Source organism: Podarcis pityusensis (genome assembly GCF_964106645.2).
Source record: "Podarcis pityusensis genome assembly, chromosome: 4".
In the NCBI taxonomy this organism is placed as follows: domain Eukaryota; kingdom Metazoa; phylum Chordata; class Lepidosauria; order Squamata; family Lacertidae; genus Podarcis; species Podarcis pityusensis.
In genome coordinates this window covers 70344235-70371966 of record NC_138027.1, presented here as the reverse complement: position 1 = coordinate 70371966, position 27732 = coordinate 70344235, and the positions used below count along the sequence as shown (strand labels likewise).

General features: G+C 40.7%; 1 protein-coding gene across 6 annotated transcripts in view; it reads right to left on the bottom strand.

Annotated features, from left to right (window-relative positions):
* NLGN4X (neuroligin 4 X-linked) overlaps positions 1-27732 on the bottom strand; it is a 160656-nt gene that overhangs the window by 110510 nt on the left and 22414 nt on the right. For 4 of the 6 annotated variants that reach the window (XM_081001318.1, XM_081001323.1, XM_081001321.1 and 1 more), the window contains exon 2: positions 12249-13127. In XM_081001318.1, coding sequence (XP_080857444.1) covers positions 12249-12720 — 472 coding nt within the window. In that variant the 5' untranslated portion in view covers positions 12721-13127. Of the gene's footprint in view, positions 1-12248; positions 13128-27006; positions 27092-27732 lie in introns of all 6 variants that reach the window. The other 2 variants (XM_081001319.1, XM_081001320.1) reach the window with 1 other exon arrangement.

Sequence of the window (27732 nt, the reverse complement as noted above, 5' to 3'; positions counted from 1 at the left end):
TTAGATGCTCAAGAAAACTCACTGACTTCCTGGCTCATCCAGAGATTTCTACTATGTCAGAGAACAGTACCTGGCCAAAAGTTTTAGCATAAAATAGTAATACTGAAAAACAAATAAATTTGGCGCAACAGACATGCCACCATATGGAAACTGGGTCACCTGTAAACATGCAGTGTATGTCAATTTGTTTCTAATGTTGTAAGTTGCCCGTTAGCAAAACTTATCTGCATCCAACTAGAGTCACTTGAGGAAGAAATCTATCAAGGAACAGAACATTCAGTCATTCCAAAACTCTTCACATAATCATCACAAGTTGTGACAAAATGGAACGTTGGTTAGTTTCAGTTGTGCTATGGTTCCTTAACCTGTTGAATATTTTAAATATGGTTACAGAAGTTGGGTGCCACCTCCCACTCTCTGCAAGATTACAGAGAGTTCCAGGCACTCACACAAGGGTTATACTCCTTTGGAGAATTGAGACATGATGGCGACTGTCGTAACTTTAAGAAATATGAATTGTTCACCTATTTACACCTTCCGTCTTCATGGAGGGAGTCCAGATCTTACAGCATGGTCATTTCAAGAGGGGTCTTTTCCCCACAGCATTGCAGCCCTGGAGTGCAAGGCATCTTTCCCAGCTATTCTTCTGTAAGCCTGCTCAACATGAATCCCAGTCTTTTTCTCTCCCAATCCTTCTTCCCAGTACACCTTCCTAAAAGACCCTCTTTTTCTGCCACTACAAACCCACACCCCATCACCTCTGGCAACCTCTGTCTGCCCAGGCTCTCAGATGGGCCATCAACACCTTCTTCATATTAATGCCTCTATTCCAGGTGAGGCCCTGGCTTGGAACGAAAGCTTAGCCTGTATTTTCCCACTGGCCTGCAATCTTCCCTTCAATACTCCAAATAATCAAAATTCTACCATTTATTAATTTTTAGCATTTAGGGGGGAATCCCTCTCCCCAATCTAAAGCAACATTATGTTTAGGATTGGGAGTGGGGAAATCAGAATTCTGTATGTGATTATTATAAGCAGATATTTTGTTGGCTGGGAAGCAATTTTGAAATCTGTACCTGATAGGCAGAAGTAATTGAGAAATGTAATTATGTTGTGCTCTATCTACTCCTGATAGCACAAGTCCTACCTGATGAGAACAGTACAGAGCTTTTCATGGAGTTACATGCACCTTCCTTTAGGAAAAAAAAAAAAGTTACCCAGTAGTTTGTATTATCTGAGCTTTTTTTTTAAAAAAAAAAAATTGTTGGATTATTATGGCGATTTCTTTTTCATTATTCAGATACAAGCAAGTGGGAAAATGCAATACCAAGTCTCACTCCGTCCTTTTCACTCTTTCCCTTACATGTTTCAATGAAACTAGTCCTAGGTTTAATAACACTGCTTTTTGGATTTTGCCGAGTCCCTCAAAATTAGATGTTGCTGCAAAACTAGCCTCTGTTGTCATATCCAGAGTGATTTGTTTCTTACTGAGAGCCCTTTTAAAAAGAAGAAGCAAAACTGAGCGCGGTTATAAATGAATCTCTTCAACTGCATTGAAAGCATCAATCCTAGAGAGTCTAGGAGCTAAAAAGGAATAAATGGCAAAAGCTCACCTAAGGCAGACTTATAACTCACATCTCTAAATTCCCCATACAGTGTTTTAACTCCTAAAACCTTGTAGTAAAGGAACTGAACTGAAGCTCATTTTAATTAATCTTACAGATAAGTTTTGCAATGACCAGGAGGGATAGAGCAGCAGTATTCTTAAGATTCTATTGGGTACAGCATCCAGCTGATAGCTGTGGTATCCCACGATTGACTTAGAACTCTCATCTGTGTTGTCTGGAAGGGTAGAACAGTCTTCTACAAGTGTCAGATCATGGAGAATCAAGGCTATAGCCCTCCCCTCCATCAGTGTCTCATCAGTCACTGAGCAGATTGGAGACATGGAAAGAAGGGAGACATTCCATATTTTAAAATGCACTGTGCTGTGTTGTTCAGGGTTTCTGATAGTGCCAAAGTAAGGTAAAAGTCCACGGCTGCTGGCAGCCAGATTACATGTTATGTGTGGTTCCATGGAACTGTGGTCAGCTGCAATGTTGAGCGGGTCAGTAGCTGCTTAACACCTTTCTCCTGAACTGTTTCTCACTCCAAATCAATTCTTACATGAAGGAAAAGACAGTAGAACCTGCAGCTTTGCTCCCAAGGAAGAGGTTAAAAATGGCAAGGAGGAGAAAGAGGGGGAAAATGAGCAGTCCCTTCCCCAGCTAGTGCTGCACTCAAGTTTGCATCCTTGTGCAGCTTTTAGTTTTTTTAAAAAATGTTGCACAAAACTATATGTATGTATCATTGAACCCTAAGAGAAAGGGATGCATCATAAAATATCCATGTGGTAAGAAGAAGTAAAACATTTCCTCTTTTTATTACAAATTCAGCAAGACAACTGAATTCTACTCCATCCCTGAGAGAACCTTCTCACATGCCTCATCTCTATAATGGCCGGTGCAGAGCTTCTACGCTAGTTTGGAGCACTATTACTGGGAACTAAATTATATTTTATTTTAGTGGAGTCCAATTTGGGACAGGTTCAGAGACTGAGGGAAGAAGCTTTATATAGCAGAGGCATTCTCGTAAGACTGAAATGAAACGGCCAATACAAGACAAGAGAAAGATGAGAAATATTATGCATGATTTGCTCAACTAATCTTCTTGCCTAGATCTTCTATTTCTTGGCATCTTTGGAGATTCATTTTGGGTTCTTCCTCTGATTTGCAACTCCCTTCTCTGAATAGCCAACATTCCTCTTACCTTTATTCTCCCCCCCCCCCCCACCATACGCTGTTTAAAACATTGCATTTTCTTTTATATGCACTTTAAAGATCTTGTAGATTTTGGGACATTGTTGTTGTTCCTGTTTCCTCTGGGGCTTTTTCACCTACTGCCTTAAACTTCCAGTTAAGAATATAGGAATCTGCCTTATACTGAGTCTGAGCATTAGCCCTTCTAGCTCAAGTAATGTCTATTCTGACTGGCAGCAGCTCTGCAGGGTTTCATTCCTGAGACCGAACCTGGGACCGTCTGCATACATGGCATACAGTGCTCTACCACTGAGCTATGGCTTTTCCCACATTGTAGTGACAGGGTTAAGATTATGTACCTGTGGCCAGGGAATTAGCTTCTAAAATGCTATTGCAGAGCACCTAGTAATATAGGAGCCTTCCAAGTAAAATGAAGATGATTCTCCTGACAATGAAGCAACCATCCACAGTGGGTGACTAAAGGTTGAACTTGTGGCATTTGGGCATTGGAAGATCTATCAAGTTAAAACTATGGATAAATTCATTGACTAAACTAACAAAAATGTAACTAAATAAAATAAATAAAAATAGCCATCCCTCAGATCTAACTTTGGTTTGTTTAAAAGAAGAATAAAAAGCATCTTATATTTTAAAAAGAATGAAAGCCAGAGCAGTGTACATGGTTACTAATCTGGCTCAGACTAGGTCACTATTTCTCCGCTAACCTTACCTTACATGAGGATTAAATGGGCAGAGGAGCACAACGACCACCTGTTTAAACTCCTTAGGGAAAGAGCAGAATGAAAATAAAATAATAGCTACTGTTCTCCAGACCCATGCCTGAAGCAGTTGTTTTCATTCATCTGAACACACTGTCGGGTGATCCTGGATGAGTTAATAATTCCTATTATTATTGACCCCCTTCATTCTATGCTTTGCAATTTAGGTTATAGAAATTTCACACTGCAGATTGTTAAGTAAGGTTGAGGCCATTGTTAAATAATTTATCTGAAGGCCTGGGCCAGGGCTCAAATGACTAAGCGTTTTGTTGCCAGAGTGCAGTGTACAGAAACACTAAATCCAGAGTCAGCTGAGGTGAAAATGATAAAGCAGATTACATCTGGGAGGGCGAATCTACTCTGCTGTGACATATAGAGGACACCACACTATAAACAGAAGCTCAGGCAACTCTCCAAAGCAAGAAGGCTATTATGGGAAAGAGAGAACTGTCCACCCTGAGGGGAAAAAAGGAGTCTCATAGGGTCAAAGATTCTGGCAGCCAAATCCAAAGTGCAGATGAAAAGGTGACAGCATCCTTCCATGCAGAATAACTGGACAGAAAATACAATAACTATCAATGCATAGTTGTATTTTCTCAGTTGAAAGAAGCAGCTTTCTCATTGGGTCCATATGCCAAGCATCCAAACATGTGGTCTATAGACAGATGCATATTGTGGAGGCAAAAGGAGGTCACTGTCTTCTTCAATAGTGTTAATTTGTCCTTAGCTTCCAGAGTCAAAAAGTAGGATTGCAGGGTCTTTTTCTATTTTCAATTGACTGTAAAATGCAACAAAGTATTTTGCATAACAACAAGGAGAGATGAGGAAGAGAATAGACTGGCATCAGACAAAGGAAAGGTGATCACACCAGTGCTTCTATATTCACTTAATAATAATAATAATAATAATAATAATAATAATAATAATAAAAAAATGTATTTATATTCCACCCTCCCGAGCTGAAGCCGGGCTCAGAGCAGCTAACAACAGTAAAATAATACAGTATTCTAAAATCAATTCATTCTAAAATCAGTTCAAATCAAATTAATGACAACCATTGGGCTAGAGATCTGTGAGGAATTACTAACAATCTGTCCCAAAGCAGCAGTATTGCCTGATATCACCAGTAATCTACGAGAATGGTATATCGAGCTGCTGTTGGGAGTGGAAAAGTTGCACTTGTCCTTTTGTTTCCTCCCCCAGCAGTTCTCTCTCTTCTTCATTTTGTATAACAGCAGGCCAAAGTCCTGACCATAGTGTCATGGTATCTGACCAGAAAGTAAGTGAGACATCTTGGATCCTTCAGTTTATTTTAGAAATCTCTCCCCCTATACATAGTGTTCTCCTGACTCTGAATAATCCCTCTCAAGCTATTCCAGCTGAATGTTACTGCCATAGCTTTTTCAATGCACAATACCAATTTTGCCCGAGGAACGTGTAGATACGCTCCAAAGAATTAGAGAGCTGGAGCTCTTCTTGGAAGCAACAGAGCACACCGTCTCCACCAAGGAGGAGACAGGGGACTCCCCTGAGAAGGAGGCTAGTTCACCAACACAGGACCCAGATATATGGAGAAACGTGACTCAAAGAAGTAGGAGGCCCAGGGTTCGCTCTGATTGTTTAGAAATACACAATCGCTTTGAGGTCCTCTCCCCTAGCATGGAAGACGAAGAGCAGACTCCATTTGAGGATCTCTCCCTCATTACAGTCGATCAGGTATATGAAGACGAGCGGCAAAGTCAGTCCTCAGGGAATGTGCAGGCGACCTTGGAATGGACAGCTCACGGAAGAACCCCGACCAAACCTAAGAGGAGGCGTGTAGTGGTGATAGGGGATTCCCTACTGAGGGGAACAGAAGCAGTGATCTGTGGGCCTGACAAGATGTCTCGGGAAGTGTGCTGTCTCCCCGGGGCTAAGATCCAAGATGTAACTGAACGACTGCAAGGAATCGTAAAACCCACTGACAAATACCCCTTCCTCTTGGTTCATGTGGGAACCAATGATACTGCAAGCAATAGCCTCCAGAAGATCAAAAGAGACTACGAGGCTCTGGGCAGGAAATTGAAGCAATTAAATGCACAAATTGTCATCTCATCTGTCCTCCCAATTGAACGACGTGGCCCAGGGAGAGAGGGAAATATAGTGGAAGTGAACAGCTGGCTTCGCAAATGGTGTAAACAGGAACGGTTTGGATTCTTAGATCACGGACTGCAGTTTCTTGAAGATGGACTTCTGGCAAGCGATGGGCTGCACCTCACAACGGTTGGGAGAAATGTTTTTGCCAAAAATCTCAGAAACCTCATCAGGAGGGCTTTAAACTGACTAATGTGGGGGAGGGAGACAGTGCTCCTGAAGGTAGGAGTCTATCAATTGATGAAGATGATCATCCAAATGTCATAGACCAAATGGAGCAAACAGCACGCAGACCTAGTGGTGGGAGGAAAAAATCCTTAAATAAGAGACACGGGGGAATGATTAATGGACTTCAATGTCTGTACACTAATGCGCAAAGCATGGGAAATAAACAAGATGAGCTTGAGCTCATGGTACAGCAAACTAAATATGACATAATAGGCATCACTGAAACCTGGAGGGATAAGTCCCACGATTGGAATGTAATAATGGAAGGATACAATCTATTTCAGAGAAACAGACCAGACAAGAAAGGAGGAGTGGCTTTATATGTCAGGGATGTGTATACCTGTGAAGAGATCCAAGATTTAGAACCTCAAAGCCAAAGTGAGAGCATTTGGGTCAAAATTAAGGGAGAGAAGAATAACAGTGACCTCATTGTGGGAGTTTACTATAGATCCCCAACCCAAACGGAGGACATAGATGATGCCTTCCTGGAACAGGTGGCCAAGCATGCAAAAGGAAGGGAGATAGTAGTAATGGGGGACTTCAATTACCCGGATATTTGTTGGATGTCAAACTCAGCCAAGAGCACAAGGTCAAACAGATTCCTCACTGGCCTTGCAGACAACTTCATTGTCCAGAAAGTGGGAGAAGCAACAAGAGGAACAGCCATTTTAGATCTGGTCCTACCCAATGTTGATGACCTGGTTAGTGGGGTAGAAGTGGAAGGATCATTAGGCGCGAGTGAGCATGCTCTTCTGAAGTTTACTATACAGCGGAAAGGAGCAGCCAAGCATACTAGGACTCAATTTCTTGACTTTAAGAAAACCGACTTCATAAAACTTAGGGAAGTGCTGGGTGAGATCCCATGGATAGTAATACTAAAAGGAAAGGGAGTTCATGATGGCTGGGAGTTTGTTAAGAGGGAGATAGTAAAAGCACAACTTCAGGCAATACCAATGAGATGGAAACATGGAAGGTGCCTAAAGAAGCCAGGGTGGCTATCTAAAGAACTTTTAACTGAGTTAAGATTAAAAAAGGATGTGTACAAAAAATGGAAAAGGGGGGAAACCACCAAAGAGGAATTCAAACAAATAGCCAGCACGTGTAGACACAAAGTCAGAAAAGCTAAAGCACAGAATGAACTCAGGCTTGCTAGAGAGGTTAAAAGCAATAAAAAAGGCTTTTATGGGTATGTTCGTAGCAAAAGGAAGAACAAAGAAACAGTGGGGTCACTCAGAGGAGAAGATGGTGAAATGCAAACAGGGGACACAAAAGGGCTGAACTCCTCAATGCCTTCTTTGCCTCAGTCTTCTCCGATAAAGAAAACAATGCCTGACCTGAAGAATTTGGAGCAAATGATTCAGCAGAGGAAACACAGCCCAGAATAACTAAGGAGATAGTACAAGAGTACTTGGCTAGTTTGGATGTATTCAAGTCTCCAGGGCCAGATGAACTGCATCCAAGAGTATTAAAAGAACTGGCAGATGTGATCTCAGAACCACTGGCAGTCATCTTTGAGAATTCCTGGAGAACAGGCGAAGTCCCGGCAGATTGGAGGAGGGCAAATGTTGTCCCTATTTTCAAAAAGGGGAAAAGAGAGGACCCAAATAATTACCGCCCAGTCAGTCTGACATCAATACCAGGGAAGATTCTGGAGCAGATCATTAAGCAAACAGTCTGTGAGCACCTAGAAAGGAATGCTGTGATCACCAATAGTCAGCATGGATTTCTGAAAAATAAGTCATGTCAGACTAACCTGATCTTGTTTTTTGACAGAATTACAAGCCTGGTAGATGAAGGGAACGCAGTGGATGTAGCCTACCTTGATTTCAGCAAGGCATTTGACAAGGTGCCCCATGATATTCTTGTAAAGAAGCTGGTAAAATGTGGTCTTGACTATGCTACCACTCAGTGGATTTGTAACTGGTTGACTGACCGAACCCAAAGGGTGCTCATCAATGGTTCCTCTTCATCCTGGAGAAGAGTGACTAGTGGGGTGCCACAGGGTTCTGTCTTGGGCCCCGTCTTATTCAACATCTTTATCAACGACTTGGATGATGGACTCAAGGGCATCCTGATCAAATTTGCAGATGACACCAAACTGGGAGGGGTGGCTAACACCCCAGAGGACAGGATAACACTTCAAAACGACCTTGACAGATTAGAGAACTGGGCAAAAACAAACAAGAAGAATTTTAACAGGGAGAAATGTAAAGTATTGCACTTGGGCAAAAAAAATGAGAGGCACAAATACAAGATGGGTGACACCTGGCTTGAGAGCAGTACATGTGAAAAGGATCTAGGAGTCTTGGTTGACCACAAACTTGACATGAGCCAACAGTGTGACGCGGCAGCTAAAAAAGTCAATGCAATTCTGGGCTGCATCAATAGGAGTATAGCATCTAGATCAAGGGAAGTAATAGTGCCACTGTATTCTGCTCTGGTCAGACCTCACCTGGAGTACTGTGTCCAGTTCTAGGCACCACAGTTCAAGAAGGACACTGACAAACTGGAACGTGTCCAGAGGAGGGCAACCAAAATGGTCAAAGGCCTGGAAACAATGCCTTATGAGGAACGGCTAAGGGAGCTGGGCATGTTTAGCCTGGAGAAGAGGAGGTTAAGGGGTGATATGATAGCCATGTTCAAATATATAAAAGGATGTCACATAGAGGAGGGAGAAAGGTTGTTTTCTGCTGCTCCAGAGAAGCGGACACGGAGCAATGGATCCAAACTACAAGAAAGAAGATTCCACCTAAACATTAGGAAGAACTTCCTGACAGTAAGAGCTGTTCGACAGTGGAATTTGCTGCCAAGGAGTGTGGTGGAGTCTCCTTCTTTGGAGGTCTTTAAGCAGAGGCTTGACAACCATATGTCAGGAGTGCTCTGATGGTGTTTCCTGCTTGGCACTCTGGGGTTGCAGTGCTCATCTCGCTTTATTGGCCGAGGGAGCCAACGTTTGTCCGCAGTGTTTCCGGGTCATGTGGCCAGCATGACTAAGTCGCTTCTGGTGAAACCAGAGCAGCACATGGAAACACCATTTTCCTTCCCGCCACCTATTTATCTACTTGCACTTTGATGTGCTTTTGAACTGCTAGGTTGGCAGGATCTGGGACCGAACAGCGGGAGCTCACACCATCGCGGGGATTCAAACCACCGACCTTCTGATCAGCAAGCCGCATGGGTAGGCAAACTAAGGCCTGGGGGCCAGATGCAGCCCAATCACCTTCTCAATCCGGCCCACGGACAGTCCAGCAATCAGTGTGCAAGCCCAAGGCTCAGTGGTTTACACCACAGCGCCACCCGTGCCCCTTTTACCCATTTGTAGTCATTACAATTACTTTTGTCATTGTACAATGACCTCTGTCATTTCCCCACAATTTCTGTCCTTAAAGCTGCTCCCCAAATTGTGCCCTTACTGCATGGTCCCTTCTGCACTCCAAAAAGAGAAAGAATGGAGTCAACCCGTTAAAAGCTATGAACTTGGTTTCAACAAGTCTACTCTGAGTACTATTAATGCTGGATATCACCTGATAAATTAAAGACGAGTCATTAGTTTAAAATATGCATGAATCAAACATTCAGCTGCCCTACTCTTAATACTTTTGCACACCTCTAATTGCCTCCCCCATACTTAACAAAGTAAAAAGCTGTTGCCTGCTACAAAGAAGGAATTCCCAGAACTAGGAAACCAATCATTTGGAAAGCTCTCAAGCTCCCATCACGGATCACCTGCATCTCAAAGTCTTGAAGAGCCCTCTGTTGGTTTCTTGAGTAAGTACAACCTTTCAAAAATTCCAGTGATTGTTCATGGCAAGAGGAAGAAGAAGGTGGGAGAGAGAATAATTTCTGTGGGGTCACCTCTTAATTAAAAGTGCACGAAGCAAGCTTTGGAAGGAATATTTCCCCCCAGGCATACATGTTCAGGAAAAACAACAACAGCTGGTGTTAAAACACTTTTGTTACATGCCCAAGCTGTTGTTACTTGAATTCGTTTGCTGCTCTTTAGAACAAAACTGTCATGCTAATTACTTTACAAAGGGCTTAGCTCAGAGATTTCAAGTTACCAAGAAGGAACTGAATCAATCTGCCATCAGATTTCCTGCAAGGACAACATAGGAAAAATATATGTATCCCTTTTAAAATTTGCATTGAATCCCCTCCCCCACCCGCACACAATACTCACACTTTTAAATATTTTCTTCTAGTTACCTACAAACAGGAGCTTTCCAGATTAGTTGTGATTAAGCACTGTCCTAGATCATATTTTCCAAAATCATATGCCACTAATGATACGAAAGTTTCTCATTCCAAATAATAATAAGGAATTTGGTCTAAAGCTGTGCACAGAGTTCATAGGGGGGAAACTTCAGGATGAAGTATCAACCAGGAGTTGCTCTACAAAGAGTGCTTCTGATGAGCATTCAAATGCATACAGGGAGCTCCACAGGTCACCAGCAGAGAACCTTTGGCGCTCCAGATATTATTGGGCTACAGTTTCCATCTTCTTTGAACATTGGCTGTGATGGCTGTGGTTGATGGGAGTAGGAGTCCAATGTCATCGGTAGAGGACCACATCTCTGCTCCCTACAGTGTAGCACCCTGCATTGTGTACACCATGTCATGGAGCTTTTTTGCATAATGAAGTAAAAGGAGAAACCCTGGCACTTATTTGAATTCCTACATGTTCAAGAACAGATAGGTGAGATCTCCTTTGTTTTAACATGCAAAAGAAAAGAAAGGAGACAGAAAGTCTATGCTGCAGCCTTCTCTCTGAACCAGAAGAACAGAGAAACTGCACCGAACTCTTCCCTGCTGTTCTCCCACCAAGCTAGCTGCAATTTGGCTAGGTCATTTAAACTAAGGCTGTCTCATACCTTACCTCGGAGCTCCCCGTAACTCATGAAAACCCCAGGATCCTAGATTACTGCCAGCACAGGGGAAACATTGTCGAGCAAGATGACCTGTGGGAGATCAATGCACTGACTTTTTCCGAGGTAAAGTGAGAGGAGGATCTCAGTTTGATACAAATGTTTTTGCTGTGCTGCAGTGTGACAGAAGAAGCAGGTGGCAGCTTGAAGGACGTTATTCTGAAGTCCATTAGAGCTGTAGGATCTCCACCCTTGATGTGGGGGAGAATGATTTGTGGTGGCTTGTGTCCTATATTATATTCCATCTACTACACTTTCCACATTTCCACGTCTGAAGTGAAAAATGATTAAGCCAGCAACAATACGTACTCGGATCCAAGCAGCAGTCAAAGCAAGGGAATTACAACAGTTTGGATACTCAAATACATATATAAGTCTTTAGCTATTGAAAATGAAGCACTTAATGGCAATCAGTCTTCCATGCCTACATTGGCACAGGTTACAAGACTGGGGACAAATCATACAGTTATTAAAATTAGACATTAACAGAAATGGTCTGCTTTGGAGCTGTTTACCAACATCGCTACATAGTACAATTCTCCATTATTCTGTGAAGTAGAACCAGCAAGTTATTTTTCGAATAAGGCATGGTCTGCAGGCCAGAAATCAATACCTCCGATGGTGTCTTTTTCAAAGTACATTGTTAGTATGTTACAGAAAAATGTTGTTTTAAAGATTGTTCCTGTTACAGGAAAAGTATGTCATTAAGATTTGCAATAAAAGGTATCAACAGAGAAATTATTAGAGAAGGATGTTCCAGAAGGTGGGGGGTGGGGCAGAAATCATGGTGAACTCTCATTGCTGTGCAATAGCTGTTGACTAACCCATTTTTAATTGCCAGCATGAATGATATATGTACAGCATTATTAAAATGGAGAATCTTCTTAAAATGATGAGGTCTTTATACTGCAAACACCTTCATCAAACAAGTTCGAAGAAATGTGAAGTATAACGAATTCCTACATAAACAATGACATTTCAGAAGTCTTCTACAAAATAAAATACACTATACCTATTTTCTCTTCAGAGGGCCTATATAGTACACTAATAATCAAAGCAACTCATTTCCTATTTGAATGGGTTTAATGCTCTTCTTCTTTTTCTTATTATTATTTATTGACTTTTCCTCCATGAACAACCATTGTGGTGGGGATTGATATACATCTGAAAATAGAATTGCATTCTGATAGCAAAATATGCACAGCCGACACACACATCAGCATTAATATAAACAAGCTACTGTGTTTTATAACATTTTTGTCTAACAAGAGTCAAGGAGAAAGCTGAAAGGTGACTACAGCATGTTCTACAGTCGAATACCCTAGTCTCACTTATTTGTAGTAGGCAGGCTAGTTGGCCGGCTTATGGCTGAATAATGTACTTACCATCCTCAGTGGGCACATAAATATTCAGATACAGGCAGTCTTCGTTTTGATCTTGAACATACGTCATCACAGTATCCAAGTTGGCAGTAAACCAAACAGGCAGCATGTCGTTGAGCAGTGATCTCTCATCCAGATACTGTGGGCAGACAGCAGCAAATTGTGTGGCATTCCGTGTGCCGGTCCAGGAGGAAGGAGGCTCCGGGGGCTGGAATCGTCTTTCCCCAGTTGGAGGAGAAGCATAAGGGACTCCCAAGTATTGCTCCACAGGACCAAGTATTTCATTGGGCAAAGGTGTTCTTACACCACGTATTTTGCCATAATTCGTGGTTACGACTGGGTATTGTGCTTGTCCATCGATAAGTGTAAACCGTATCGCTAAAGCAGTTATCCAGAAGAGGAAATTAGAATTCAACATGACACAAACAGGAGTAAAGATCAAAGGCAGCCATAAGAGTCCCATTGGCCTTGACATGATTTACATCAACATTCGCAGGCCTCTGTCTTCCACACCCAGATGGAGAATCAAATTAGTCGGGAAAGGGCAAAAAAGTGAGGAGGGAGGGGAGTGTGCAAGTGGGGGGGGAGGGGGAGGGAGGAGTTGACCAAGGAAAATAAAATAAGGGGCAAAAACAATCTTGCCAAGGCAGAAAGAAGCCCCCAAAATGAGTGTTGTATGTGTCTCAGCAGAACGACCATAGACAGATCCCTGTGGCACAAAAAGCAAGGGAGTTCTTTTGCTTAAAGCCCATCCCTTGGGTCTGCTTCTCTTTCAGTGCTGATATCACAATCCAAGAATCAGAAGTGGCAAGATGTTCAACATTTACTCTGCTACGTTGGCACGGTGGCTCCTTCCAGTTAACTCCAGCATGATGAATCAACCTGTGCAATAAACAAAGAAGGGAGAGGGAGAATTAACATACATTCTGCTGCTGACAATATTTTAAAATAAATCTTCAATTTGTTTCCCTGCCATTTCATCACCTTCAGCCATTTTTGCTACATTAACATCATGCTGTCATTTAAGGATATAGGAATTCCCCAATTCCTATCAGTCCAGTGGGACATACAGCTAATGAGAAATGCTTGAGTAGCACACCATTAAATGGTAGCTGCTGTCTCCACTGGGCAGTGACACTGCACATTTCATTTCTCAGCAGCTATAGAACTAGCTGCAGAACCATCTGCTGTCTGTGTATGTGAAAAAATAAATTTTAACTTAGAGAAGATTTCAGTGGCATTGAATAGAGGGGACTAGCTTTGATTACTATTTTGTGCATTGACTATTTATTTACATCACTGCTTCTAAGGGGCTCAGAGCAGCATATATCGTGTCTCATCCCCATTTTAAGCCAGAAGCATTATGCTGAGTGTGACTAGTACAGATTTGACTTCAGGATGCTGTAGTCCAACATTTGAAGTCCAATGAGTATCTACTTCAGCACAGTGGGTTGTAATTTAGGGTGTTTTTGTGCATTTCTCCCCCTTTGCCTGGCTTGTTTCAAGCAAATGCAGAACTGTTGCTGACTAAAATGTAGATGTGGTGTTGAAAAAAAAGTTCTCTTCTCATTAACATCATTCACATGCATACAATAGTAGGGAAAGAGGTCAAAGGTGGTTTTAGTCACATGTGTGAAAATGCATTGCACCTCTTGCCCCATGCAGAGTCAAGCTCAAATCTGAGTATATTTCAGAACAGTTTGAGATGACTTGTTTATACTTGTTAGGCTTAGCTATTTGCCTAACATTTTAATTGGGACTCTCAGTGGCTATGGTGGTTGCTCGAGAGTAACCAGGCAGGACTCCGACCTGTCTTTTACAGGCTTTATTCTTGGTGCAAACTATTTACAGTGAAGAGAGTCGTAAGTTCATGTCTGTCTCAATCGCTAGCAGAATCTGGGAGTGGTCGGTTTTTGTACCTCCCCCAGCATAAAAGTCACATCACCCCCAGCCTTTTCCAACCCTCCCTATGCTGAAAACTACTGTGCAGAATGGGCGCTAGCAAGGGTGCGCTTCCCGCCTCTCTGGCTTGCTCAGGCTCAGTGTTAAGGCTTTCCCTAGCATCCCCTTGCCCCTGCACTTCTTCTCCACTGGAGGTAGGGCTTTCCTCCTCGCCGGAAGAGGAACTGCTTCACAAGATTTTTGGAGGCTCTCTATAACACAACTGCCCTTCCATCTCTCGTCTCTGAGCTGATGGCAGTTCCCTGACAGGGACATAGGCAGAAGCAGCCTTATTCTGGTTCATCCTGCTCTGTATAGTCTCCATTGATCGGAAGCAGCTCCCCAGGATTTCAAACAGGGGTCTTTTCCAAAGCTAAGCATGTGCTCTACCACTGAGCCGCAGACCTTCCCTGATTATTTCTATCACTGCCTGCTTCTCTGAACGTTTTTATATATAACCCTACCATGAGACTTTGGAATGAGAAAGCTGAAATAAAATCTACTAAAAAATAAATAACTAAAGCAAACGTGAAATGTGTTAATTTTTCCATTGTCAAGGAACATGTTGTCATAGCTACATTATTTTAGCTATAAAATGTACTCAACACAGAAGTGTCCTTTCAAGTTCCTCATTAAGATGCAATTTTCCACATAAGGTCCAAAATATTCAACAAATCCATGCCAGGGTTCTTTAAAGAAGTGAGCACTCAGCACTCTCTATCTAGATAACTCCCTCCCCCACATTTGCCCTGAGGAAGTGGCCTAATTTTAATGTAGGACTTTGCTTACACTGTTAAATGTCAGGACAGTGACAGGAAGTTTCCGTAGCATTTAGACTCATATCAAGCTAACCTAAAGGAAAATGTCGGCTGAATTGTATGAATGCTGCATCATGGAATACACAAAAATGTAATATGAGAAACATTTTCAGTCAAAAGAAAAGAAAACATTGTGGGGATGCAATAGAAAAATAGACAAAAACATGAGTGATTCCACTCCACTAGGGACAGCACCCTGACGCCAGGTAAAACTAAACTGTATCAACCACATTCTCATACAGAAATTCATCAAAACTAAATGCTAAGAGTTAGATCACTGAGCACATTGAGCAAATTTTCCCATCTGCTGGGAGGTACTTGACTTTCTCTAACAGTAAACACGTATGCACACAGGCACACACACACAAGCTTATTGGCATTATTTGTTTATATATCTTATGACTTGCTTTTGTGTGGAAGATTGTGGAGTAGGGTTCTTAGGATTCACGGATACTGAATTATGTCACTGGTCTCTCTAGCTCAGTAGAGAATAGAATTTTATTATTACGGTCACAGACCAGTTCCGGGTCACTTACAATATCAGGAAAATCATAAAACACAACAGGAATACATTGAATTGCAACTGGGTATAACAGAGACAATTCAGATATAGAGGCAGTTAAAAAAATATATTAAATCTTGATCCCTAAAATATAACCTAAAATTATCATTTAAAACCTTAATCATTTTGGTAGCACAGCTTGTTCCCTAAGTTTTATGGCAGTCGCACAGAATTTGGCCAGAGTATCTCTAGCTCAGTATTGTCTAAACCAGCAGGCAATGGCTCTGTCAGTATGCAAAGGCTTTTATGCTCTCTTTAGAACCATAACCTTTAATGGGGACATCTTGCCTCTCTTGGTGGTCTGTTTCTAGAGTCAGCCAATAGGGGAGTTGCCACAAGGATGAGTGTGCACCTTTAGGACCAAAGTTTGAAGTCCAGGTGAGAGAATGGTATTTACTGTAGTGGTGGGCTGCCTGGTGGTTATAACCTGGTGGTTATTTTGCTTTATGTTTTCATCTTTTTCCTCGAGTTTCATATGAGTGAGATCTCTTAGGTCTCATAATGAACCACTGGAATGCATTGGATACTGTGGGTATTATAATACAGTGGTACCTCGGGTTACAGACACTTCAGGTTACAGACTCTGCTAACCCAGAAATAGTACCTCGGGTTAAGAACTTTGCTTCAGGGTGAGAACAGAAATCGTGCACCAGCGGCGCGGCGGCAGCGGGAGGCCCCATTAGCTAAAGTGGTGCTTCAGGTTAAGAACAGTTTCAGGTTAAGAACAGACCTCCAGAACGAATTACCGTAATTTCTTAACCTGAGGTACCACTGTAATATTACTGGCATTGGATATTGCTAACTGACCAACTGGTATGTTTTATGTTCATTTAAAAATTTGCCACTGTTTTGAATTAAATGATGGATTTATCATGTTGCATTGCAATGTATTCAAATCACACTTATGGCATTTCACTTGTCTATCCTGTAAAATGCTTTGGGCACAGATGTATTTGTAGAAAATGTGGTACGCAAATACACTGACCCTGAATATAGGGATTCAGACTGGAGTCTTTGGGAGTCCTACCTGGAGATAGCAGTGGTTGAACCTGACATCTTTTGAATGCAAAGCAAGAGCTCTACCGCTCCAAGTCTTTCCTACTTAATGATGTGAGCTCTTTCTGCAGCCTGAAGTGCATCCCAGGCAGAGTTTCATTACCATCTGCTGTTTTTTAGAACAGGGCCTTAGAGTCACCTGTGATAGGTCATGAAAATGTTGACCTTTTGCAATTATGCTAGCAGCTCTGTTGCTTGTATTTACTTAACAGGGAGGGGAAAACATTTCTAAGCTACTCCAGAGCTTTTCACAGCCTTGTTTTAAATGACTGTTATACCTTCTGAGTTTGTTCAGGAGAACATGTTTTCCTAGATTACCATGCATAAATGGCAGAACGACAGCAACAACAATCTCCTTTCCCCAACCTCACCAAAGACTTTGCATGACACACAGATTAGCTTTGCTTTGTTTGCATCCTCTAAGGCTATGTTTGCCAATGGGTGGTCTTACAGAGAGCCTGTGGCTTCCTGTGTCTGCCTCTCCCTTTTCACAGGGCAACAGCTGTGGACAAGGAAAGGAATAGATGGTTGGGAAAAGGCAGGACACACAACATGTGGAATTTGTCCCAGTGTTACTTGTCCTGATTATTGGAGGGATACAGTGCACAACTATAAGAATAGGAGCAGGGATGCTCAATGGTGTGAGCAGTTGTGCTTTAACTGCTATGGGCAGAATCAAGGTAGTAACGTCTCCCATACAAGAAAGCCCCTGTCTGGATTCTGTCCATGCGCACAGTCCTTTTCACAGCTGTAACCTCTCAACTTTCAAAGTCCAAAACAACACTTTGGAAATAAGGATAGGGGACTTCCACTAAATGCTATAGGCAGACCCAGTACTCATGAGTCCTGATTAGACAAGGCATAATCCTCTTCTCATTTAACACTTCTGCTATAATTTTTCATTTAAGAATGTCTGGTTGGTTGGTTTGTCTTTGCTATTTACTTTTATTTACACACACATGCACACACACACACACACACACACACATCTCAATTCCCATTTGATCCATGAGCTAACCTGTCTGTGTGTGTGTGTGTGTGTGTGTATGTGTGTGTGTGTGTGTGTGTGTGTGTCTGTGTGTTGCATTCCAGTGTCAAGCCAAGTTAATACCACCCTTATCATACATTTGGATACTATACAAAACAGTTTGCCTCCATCCAAAACCCTGTGGGATAATGACACTGACACTGGATTTTGTGTGAGCAAAACAGGCTGACTTATTCACTTTACCCTTCTCTCAGACCTTTCTGAGACTGCATTCAAGATCTGTAGATTCCAAGCACACATAATGATTACTTAGGAAAGTCTGAAGCTCACACAAGTGTGGGGTCACTTGTGAATTAGGTGTAGATCTCCTTAATAGCAATGTACTTAAAGCTTAGACTACAGGAACTGGATGGTAGGAATGAGTTATTATTACTCTTCTGTATACCTATATACTTTTCTACTATCAGTCTGAGTAAGAATAGGGAGTTAAATGGACTCATAGTTTTCCCAGTAAGGCTGCTCCCAGGTTACTATTCAAATAGCAAGCAGAGAAAGGAGATTAAGGCATTGTCATTTCAGTGACAGAAGATCCTGTTCTTTATCCTTTTCAATCTAGAATGGATGAAAGACTAAAAATGATCAATTACAGAATGAAATCCAGTATTTCAGAAGTGGTGCCAAAATGAGAATGGGTCTTTTCTGTATATTTCACTACAAAATGGAAAATACAGTAGAAATGCAATTTAATTAGATGAGCAGAGGCTTAGAATCCTGTCTTATTCCCCCTACAGGAAAGGAAAACAGATAATAAGGGAAGTAAGACAGAATTTTATTATTCATGGCAAGTCCCTAGTAAGAAAACATGCTGTCTCAGTGCTTTTCTGTAATAACAGAGTTAAACCTGTTAAAATGATTTGCTTGACAGCCCCTATCATCCAGCCAAACACATAAAATTTAAAAATGTCTTCCAGTGCTTAATTACATTTTTGCACATCAATGAGCTTTCAGAATTTTAACTCAATTCAGCATCTTTGTTCCAGAAGAGGAAGGAGTCAGAAAACAAAAATAATATTCAGGAGCAAAATATTCTCTTTCCCCACAAAAAACACAAGCACACGTGCCATGCACATGTACACACACACACACACACACACACACACCCATTTGTTGAAACTTTCAACAAGTGCTATCCAGAAGAATCATTCCTACAATAAGGATCATACAGACAGCTTTTGGTAACAGTCCAGTTAACAGAACCTCTGCAGCCAACCACCCTCCTTAGTAATGAATAGCTGAAGGTACCAGGTTCAGTCCCAAGTGATTTGGTAAAAGACTTGATTTTGTTAACTGATAATAGATTTTGTGATTGTAAAGAGTTTTAAATGTTCATAAGTACTAATGAAAATATATTTGTTGTGGTGGCACAAGGTTAGACCTGGATGAATATTTCCTGGGAGATCAACTGATCATATAAACAAAACACTGAGCATGTTTAGGCATCTTACTTTGTTTTCATGCATCATCATTTTTAAGTTTTATTATGCTCCAGGGCCTAATTCAGAAGGAGTCAGCCGGACCAGATGCAGTAGACTGTGGCATTTTCTTTACTAGACAAATCTACTGAATTATCACTTTCTGAAACCGTTTTGAAATTCACACCTATCTGAATTTTGCAATGCAGTTCAACAAAGCAATGCTTACAAAAATGCATATATTATGGGGAGATGTGCACAAAAAGAAATATATTAGTGAAAGATAACATACCGATAATGCATTATATCAGGGGAAATTACTTGCAAAAATATGTACTTTAGTCAAAACTGCATACAAATTTGTGTTTATTAGGAGAAATCTGCATTAAAATGCTGATGAATTTTCATTAGATTTTTAAAAATAATCATAATCATAATCCCAGATTGCTGTGGAAATTTGGAGAACTGAATTCATAATTGGGGAAAAAATGATAAACAGACAACTGAAAGTGACAGGTCCATCCATCCCTAACCACAATAGACGCTTGGCAGAATGCATTCACAAGGAAAATCAAAAGCTCTGCAGTCCTGAACTAGGTGGATTAAAAAAAAGAAAAAAGGAAATGATCTGGCATCGTTTTTCTATACTATTTAGTGCTTTGGGTTTCTGGCCCCTTCCCAGCATCCTTTAGGATTCTTTATAATCTAACAAAGCCTTATAACTTTTTTTTTCTTGGCATGCCCTGTAACACAGTGCTCTAGGCAATAATATTTATTTTCTTCATTGCTCAGTGTCACTAAATCCAATAGCCCGTAGCAGTTGGCTGAAACTAGGCAGTGGACAAAAATAACACTTACATTAATCTCCAAAGCTGGTATGAACAAAGTACATGACTCATAGGAGCATGAGTGGCACAATATGGCTCCGATACAAAGAGGTCAAGCGTACACACAGAATTCTAATGGGTGCATATTTTCCTATTCTCTTTGTTGTTTAGGGCAGCTATGCTTATGCAATGGAATCTTTGCACATAGGTGCCTATGTAAATGGGTAGTTTAGCACAGGAGCTCTGTGTGCACATTTCTGAATTTTATTCACTTAGGGTCCCTCCAGACCATTCCTATTTTTCAGGAAGGATTCCAATGGCATACTGTAGCTTTAGATTTTTTCAATTGAAGTGGATTAAGTGGTTGTTAACCAGTGCAACTTTTTGTGGTTTGGAAAGTGATGGGGAAATAAATTTAAAAGTGTGGGATGAAGAAATAATTAATGGGATCCCAACCAGGATGGGTGCAGAATGAATATTCATTGTCCTATAACTACCCTGTAAATGAATCAGAATGAATGTTTAATAAAGACCAAATTTATTGTGCAAGCAAGTCAGGATGAGTGCTGAACAAACAGTTTGTCTGGAGGAGCTCTTACTCTTTTTAATTCATCATATTTGCATATCATGTTTCCCCTAAGGGCAAATGATTTATGTTTGTCCCATTTTAAACATACAACATTCTTATGAAATAGCTTCAACTGAGAGATAATAACTAGCTCAAAATAATTCAATACGCATCATGGTTGAGCAGGAACGCAAACCCAGGCTACCATAGTCCCAAGTCTTTTTAGGATCTTTAATTAAAGGAATTTATAAATTACTTAATATTTCAAAAATCTAAGTGGAGTACATTTATGTTAAGAAGTATCAATAAGAAATGCAGTCCAAAACCAATAAAGCAGCAACATAACACCATGTAAAATAATAATACAGCTATTAGGGGATTCACATAAAACAGGTCTGATAATACGGGTCAAGGAAAGCTTGGGCAGAGATAAGCCTTCACAACACATCTGCAGCAACTGATGATTTGTTATGGTTGGGTCTTTCCCACAGAAGCAAGGCAACGCTGGCAGCAATTAACTCAGGTTTCATTGCTCAAAACACGCAAATCACTCTGGAGCTGCTGAGTCTGAGGTATGCCCCTTCCTCCTCCCACTTTTAAAGCCCCACTTACGCTTCCTTTCCTGTTCACACCTTTCATTAATCTTTGCAAGCCTACACACCTGGGGATGGGCAATTCCCCATAGCAATCCCTCTGAGTCTGAGCTACAGCTGTCAGTCTGCATCTTCTCCTTTGAACTCCCCCTTCCCTTCTCCTTGTTCTCGGCACTCTCCTTGTTCTCAGTCTTCTACTGCAAATTGGGTCCTCCTCCCCCTTCTGCATTCCTGTCTAATTACCTCCACCTGTCTCTCCACACTCTCCCCCTCTGTCAGCAATGGAACGCAGCTGACATAAATGTTACTTTGTGTATGGCAGAGGGAAGGGCATTCCACAGAAGAGGGGCAACAGCAGAAAATGCCTGTTTTCAGATCAACATTCTGTGATATTATGAAGGGTCCAGTGCCATGAGTAGAATTTTCCCCAGATGATCTAAGTGATATTAAAGGTCTATGCAGGAATTATTTTAGGTAACCTGGTCCCGAGTTGTTCAGGGTTTTTATGTTAACAAGAGTACTCTAAACCAGACTAGGTAGCTGGTTGGCAACCAATTCAGTTACCTCAGCACAGGTAAAATATGTGGACATCTCAGCAACCTCGCTGAAGCATTCTGCATCAGTTGCAGCTTCCAGTTCAATTTCAAGGGAAGTCCCATAGAGCACATTGCAATTGAAAGGTTACCAGTATAAGGATCACAATGAGCAAGTTATCTCTGTCCAGCAATGGTTGCAAAAGTCACATAGGGTGCTGTGTGGACATAAGGGTTATCCACGTTCCAAGGGAAGGTGTTGTGCTAGGTACCTCTAGCTAAGAACAATTTGTCTGATTCAGGACAGAAAACACGGTTGTCATGCATCACTCAGCTAGAATGCTAAGTTATGCAAAGGCAATATAGTCACAGAGATAAGTGCTGGTTGTTCTGATTGGTTTTCCCTGAATTATCATACTCTAAATGCCAAGAGAATGCTCTTTTATGGCACAATCAAAACAAATTGGTGACAGAGAAAGTAATTATACTTGGCAATCATAAACAGACATCCCCAGTATATTAATCAGTTAGCAAAGGTACATTTGGAAAATAGTATGGTAGAAGACCCTGCAACATTTTGAAGCCTATTTTGAGCAGAGAAATTGGGGCACTATTTCAGCCAATTTGTCCTGAGGTGTATGGATAAATTCTTCAACAGTTTCTCACAGTAAATAAGGTCAAAATTAACACTGACAGTGGAATGGCTTAGTTGTTCCCCCACCCTCCATTGTGTTTTGTTTTTTTGTTTTGTTTTTTTTTTTGTTTCGTTTGGTTTCTTGGCTGCTGCCGTTTGGTTGTTTTGACATGCTGGCAATTGTTTTCCATAAGCCACAATGCCTGGTGTTCTTCTGGGGTATTGGGGGTGGGGATGAAATTGTGGTCACCACAAAAAATGTTGCTGTATATTCATCAAAGTGGCCTTTTGGGGATAGTGAGAAAAAGCAAGATATCAGAAACATTCTCAGGAAAAATAACCTCAGAGAAATTTGGGCTTAGCTCCAGGTTAGTTGGTAGGTTTCTGGGCCTGCTAATCATGTGTTTTGTGTTCTTACCCTTTGAGTTTCATTTGGCCTCATCATCATACAGATCCTGCTTCATAACTAACAGACCAGCCAGGATGTGGCATTTGTACAGAATTGCCTGCAATGAGGAGGTGGTGCCCATTTGGCTCCTGCCTCCCTGCTTCTCAGTTGCTATGCTGTCATGTGCTTTGCAGCATGGGGGATTGGGGTGAGAATCGGTTGCGCAATTTTTAATCAGGTTCCTCAAAGCTTGGAAAGTCTTCTTCTCGTTAGCTGTTATCGCTCCAATAATTTCTGGAATCCCAGCATGTTACTGGTCACAAAATGGCTGAATCGCCATTTGTTAGGGTCATTTCCCTCTATGCTTTCCCACAGTCAAGCTGGAGGACAATTATTTCTTCCATCAACACAGAATTCAGGAGAACTGACAAGTTTGCTACTGGGGCCTCTAAGAGTGCAACTAATTCCTACAGACATTTGGATCATGAAAGTGACCACATGTGTTTATAGGTTGCCAGCAGCAGGATATCCAACTAACGGCGGTGTTCTTCGGACAGCATGAACTCAAGCCAGGCTCAGATATGCCTAAAGAGTTTGCCACAATGTGTTTCCAGTGTTAATTAATTCCCAAATGAAATGTTTTGATATCCAGTAAAATAGACCAACATTTAGGCTTTCCAGACTCTGCACTGCACTTGATGGCATGTGGAGTGGCTTTCCATTGCTATCTTCAATTATACATCTCATTGCTAGCACTGTATTTCATGGCAGAAACAACCTATATGTGGTATTTGATTTGACTTAAATGCATTAAATGAAAATTCAGTAATGTCTGTTAGCTTTTACCTATTGCAACATTTGATAATAAAACCTACACATTCCCATTCCTGATGCTCCTTAGACAAGGGGGGGGGGGAATGAAACCATATAATCTCAGGGATAGTACTGTTTTAGGATCCATCTAGAATTTAGCATTTCCCAGAGGAGCTATGGCATACTTCTGGCAATTCCTTCACTGTTAGAAAGCCGGGCTAGGGACCAAAGGTTTTTAACCAATATTGCAAAACTTTTCATATAAATAAATATTTTATTGGTGTGTTGCATTTACTTATTTAAAATTATTAAGAGGACAGAGATATGACTGAGCAGTCTGAAAGCCTGTGTTGGACAGAAATTCCAAAAACAACAACATGAAGATCTTTATTAAGAGATATAGTACTGGTCACAATTCCCATCTTCCTCTTACTACTGCAACCTGTCCATTTGTTTTGGACAAATGAGGCAAAACTGATGAAGCAGAATTCTTCAAACAGACCAAATATAGACCTTCAGATTCACCAGAACCTGAAAATATGCACAACCTATGCAAACATCGGCAACTTTGATGATGAGAATGAGATGCCAAATTATATGATTGATTGATTTTTAAAAAAATGTAAATACAAACAGTTTGACTATTATATTGCAAGAACACTGTGGAATGTTTTCTGCTGAAAAAGAAACTCTCTACCTTCCTGATTTACCAAACAGCTGTAACATTTTCTTTTAGGGCACCAATTAGCATAATTGAGGTGGATTGCTTACATTTGGCATGGAAATAGACTGATGCAGTTATGTCTCATCAGTTAAAATCATTTTATTGCACTGCTTTGTTCCAGCAGCACTCAAAGTTTGGAGATCAAAAAACATTTTGTCATACATGATGTGACAAATCAATGTTTATGAACTTCTCTAAGTAAACAATTTTAAAATTACTCACATTATCCCCCCACCAAACATCATCGCCCTCAGTGAAGATAAATGAGTTGTTATGAACATTTAACAATGTTGCGGGTGGGGAAGTCACAGCCTGCAAAGTTTTAATTCTTAAGTATTTGTCACAGTTTGATCGGTACCATTAAAACATGTCTATATTCCACATTTCCCCTCCATCCCTAACATGAGTGATTTCCAACAACATTAAGGTCAACTTAGATAACCTGTTTGAGGATATACCTTAATTTAAGCCACCTTCATGCCAAAAGAACAGTGTTCAGTACTTCCAAAGTTGCATAAACCATTTCTGCAGGACCCATCTGCTATGACTTATTGTGAACACTGGATGGTAGATATAGGTGTTTAACCTTTCTTCTATTTTCCTTTCAATGCATAGAACCAACTCTAGAAAGCAAATCCAGAGTAGAAAGCGAATCCACATATGAAAGGCTGCTTCCATGCATCAAGGCATTTGCCTTCATGCATTTGCCTTAGAATTCCTTTGGACACTGAAAGAGGCAGCCACATTTATCTAGCAAATGCAGGTCTCTATATACAGAAACTTAATATTTGCTTATAATGGATTCATTGCAAGTCACCATCACCAACCAGTTTCATAACACTGTCTTTAGTGATTAGAATTTTCTGTCTCTATTGCTATGTGCTCCAAATAAAGTAGGGCTACTGTAAAGTCTCTGAGTAACAGAGATACACTAAACTATGGAGATATTAGAAGTCTGGGTGCATAGACCACCAGAGAAATTTGAATTAAATTTCTAGAGTTTAGAGAGGATACTTGGATGGATCCTAAAACCAGTCTTTGCTCATGGAAAGGTAACCCTCCACTCACAAAAGGGATTTGCTGTTTATGAGAGTGTACTGTTGCTGATGGAAATAGCTGTTCCATGAGTGGAAGAGCATGTTTGGATCCAACCTTCCCCAATCCATCATCTCCTTAAAAAAAAACAAGCAAACAAAATATTATTATGTGTAATGTGGCTTTACCTTAGCAGAAAAAAAGATGGGGGGGTTGTCCACCCAAAAGCAGCTTGTGGAAGTGATTTCCACCAAGGCAATGTCACCATAAAGGACAACCCAACAGTGTTAAAAGCACCGATAAATATTTCAAACTGCTTCATATACCAACTGGGGGAAACTCCAGATGTTGCCAAACTACAGCTTTCATCACCCAGGTATCAGAGCCAATAGTCAAGCATGGTGAGAGCCATGAGAGTAATACTTATAATCACATCCTAAGATAGACCAATCTTATGATCACCATAGGGTGCAAATGAAAAAAAAAGTATAATAATGCCTTGTCTGAAGACCACCTAGTGAGCTTGTGGGTAAGATGAGATTTCACTCACAGATTTCACAATTCATACATTATACCAGCACTCCAGAATTCCCATTTTTATAAGCCCACCCAGCCTCATCTTTGCCTTGAAAAAGATTATTATCTTACATAGCTTACAAGTAATTCATGAGACTACACACTCTTGATAGGGCAGGTTCTCTTTGGCAGCCATTAATTTATAATTTAAGGAACCACAACCAAGTATATTTTATGTCTAAGCAACAGCATTCAATTAATAGTTGTAATTTGCCCTGATGCCCTCATTTATTATTGCTGCTGCTTCTTTTTTAAAAAAAGAAGTTCACAGTTGTCTCCTGGTCTCACTGACCCACCGTAAATTTTTAAATGCACAATTCAGCTTGTTTTGCTCTCTTTTCTGCTTAGATCAGTTCATTTCACGCTCACAGCCTCTGAGCCACTGCATCTATTAATGGAAGCCCTGTCACTAGCAATAATAGCAGCTATGTCTCAGAACATATCACCCCCATCTGTGTCACCAATATATAGACCTATCAAAATCAAAAGCTTTACTCACAGCCACCATAATAATACACTAATACCAAATGTTCTCATGGGCATTATTTTTTGCTTGTTTGAGCTTAGCTAAACAAGGAATAGGACTACCCCAATTTTCTTTTATTGCACAGTATCATAAAATCAATAAAATGATAACAACAACAAAACCATTGGAAAAGAAGAGGAGAAAATAAGGGGGGGGACACAATATCTTGACCTTTTTCATCCTTTAGATAAAACAACCTAAAAACTTCAGAGAAGGAACTAGTCCACAATGAGATCAAGGCCCTGAATTATACAGTGGTTTAATCTACAACTCCTACACTACTTCCATGGAATGTCCAGTTCAGCATCTATGACCAGATACTATAGTCATGAAAATAGTGCCTTTCAAAAACCATATGAGAAAGAATCAAAGACACATAATCTCTGATATAAAGAGTTCAGAGCCGAGTAGAGGATTTTGAGTAAAGTTTCTTTTATTATATTACAGAGTAAGTGTAAATAACCAAAGGGAAATGTTGCCAGATATATAGTATGCATGATTATTTACACACACACCCAAAAAAATCAGAAATCCCCTAACATCTCTGTACCATGATCCTGCCACTCTCAGCACCATCCAGAGGTGCTTTTTACCAAATCAAAGAGGTAGAATATTCAGTTATGTCTCATCTGCTTTGACTCCTGAATAAGTGAAAATGATTAAAATGTTGACTGGGTTTTAGGGAGGACTACTATAAAAATGCTTACCAACAGCCTTGCAGCTTTAGAAGCCTTCAAATTCTATCTGTGTGAGGTAGCATGATGCCATTTTAGATGTTAACACATTTTTCCCCTGTCGGAAACAGAAAGAGGTAGAGATTGCCCTTCAGTAAAAGAAATGACAACACGCCATCTTAAATTAATATACCCACACTACTTTTTCTCCATTTTTAAAAACTTTCTATGAAGGTCAAGATGCCTCCAAATGTTATTTATCAAGGACTCAATCATGATCATGCTTTTAAATTTCATTTCACTCTTCCTTTCTCTCAGAATACCTGGACATTATTAAGGTTTAGGGAGAGCCTGTAGTCATCCCACCATTCCTGCCATTGCCCATGCTAGTTGATGCTGATGGAAGTTGAGTTCAACAGGTTCCTTGCTCTACAGCATTTTGTGTAAGGCATGCATGCTATAAGCATGCAGGCATATGGTTTCTAAGCCAAAGTGATTTCCTTGTAATCATTCATAATATTCTGTTCCTAACTTCCAGGTTGTTTTTTAATCCTCGGAAGACAGTATGCCTGAAGCTCTTGGTTCTTATATCCTATGTGCTTTAAGGTTCCCAGTGTAGATTATTCAAGCCACATAGCCCAAAGCAGATCTATAGACAGTAACAAATTAAATTGTTATATGTAGTTTATAACTTATGTTTATTCAAGCAATGTTTGTCTGAAGAGAGTCATTAGGCATACATAACTTAAGACACTGTGA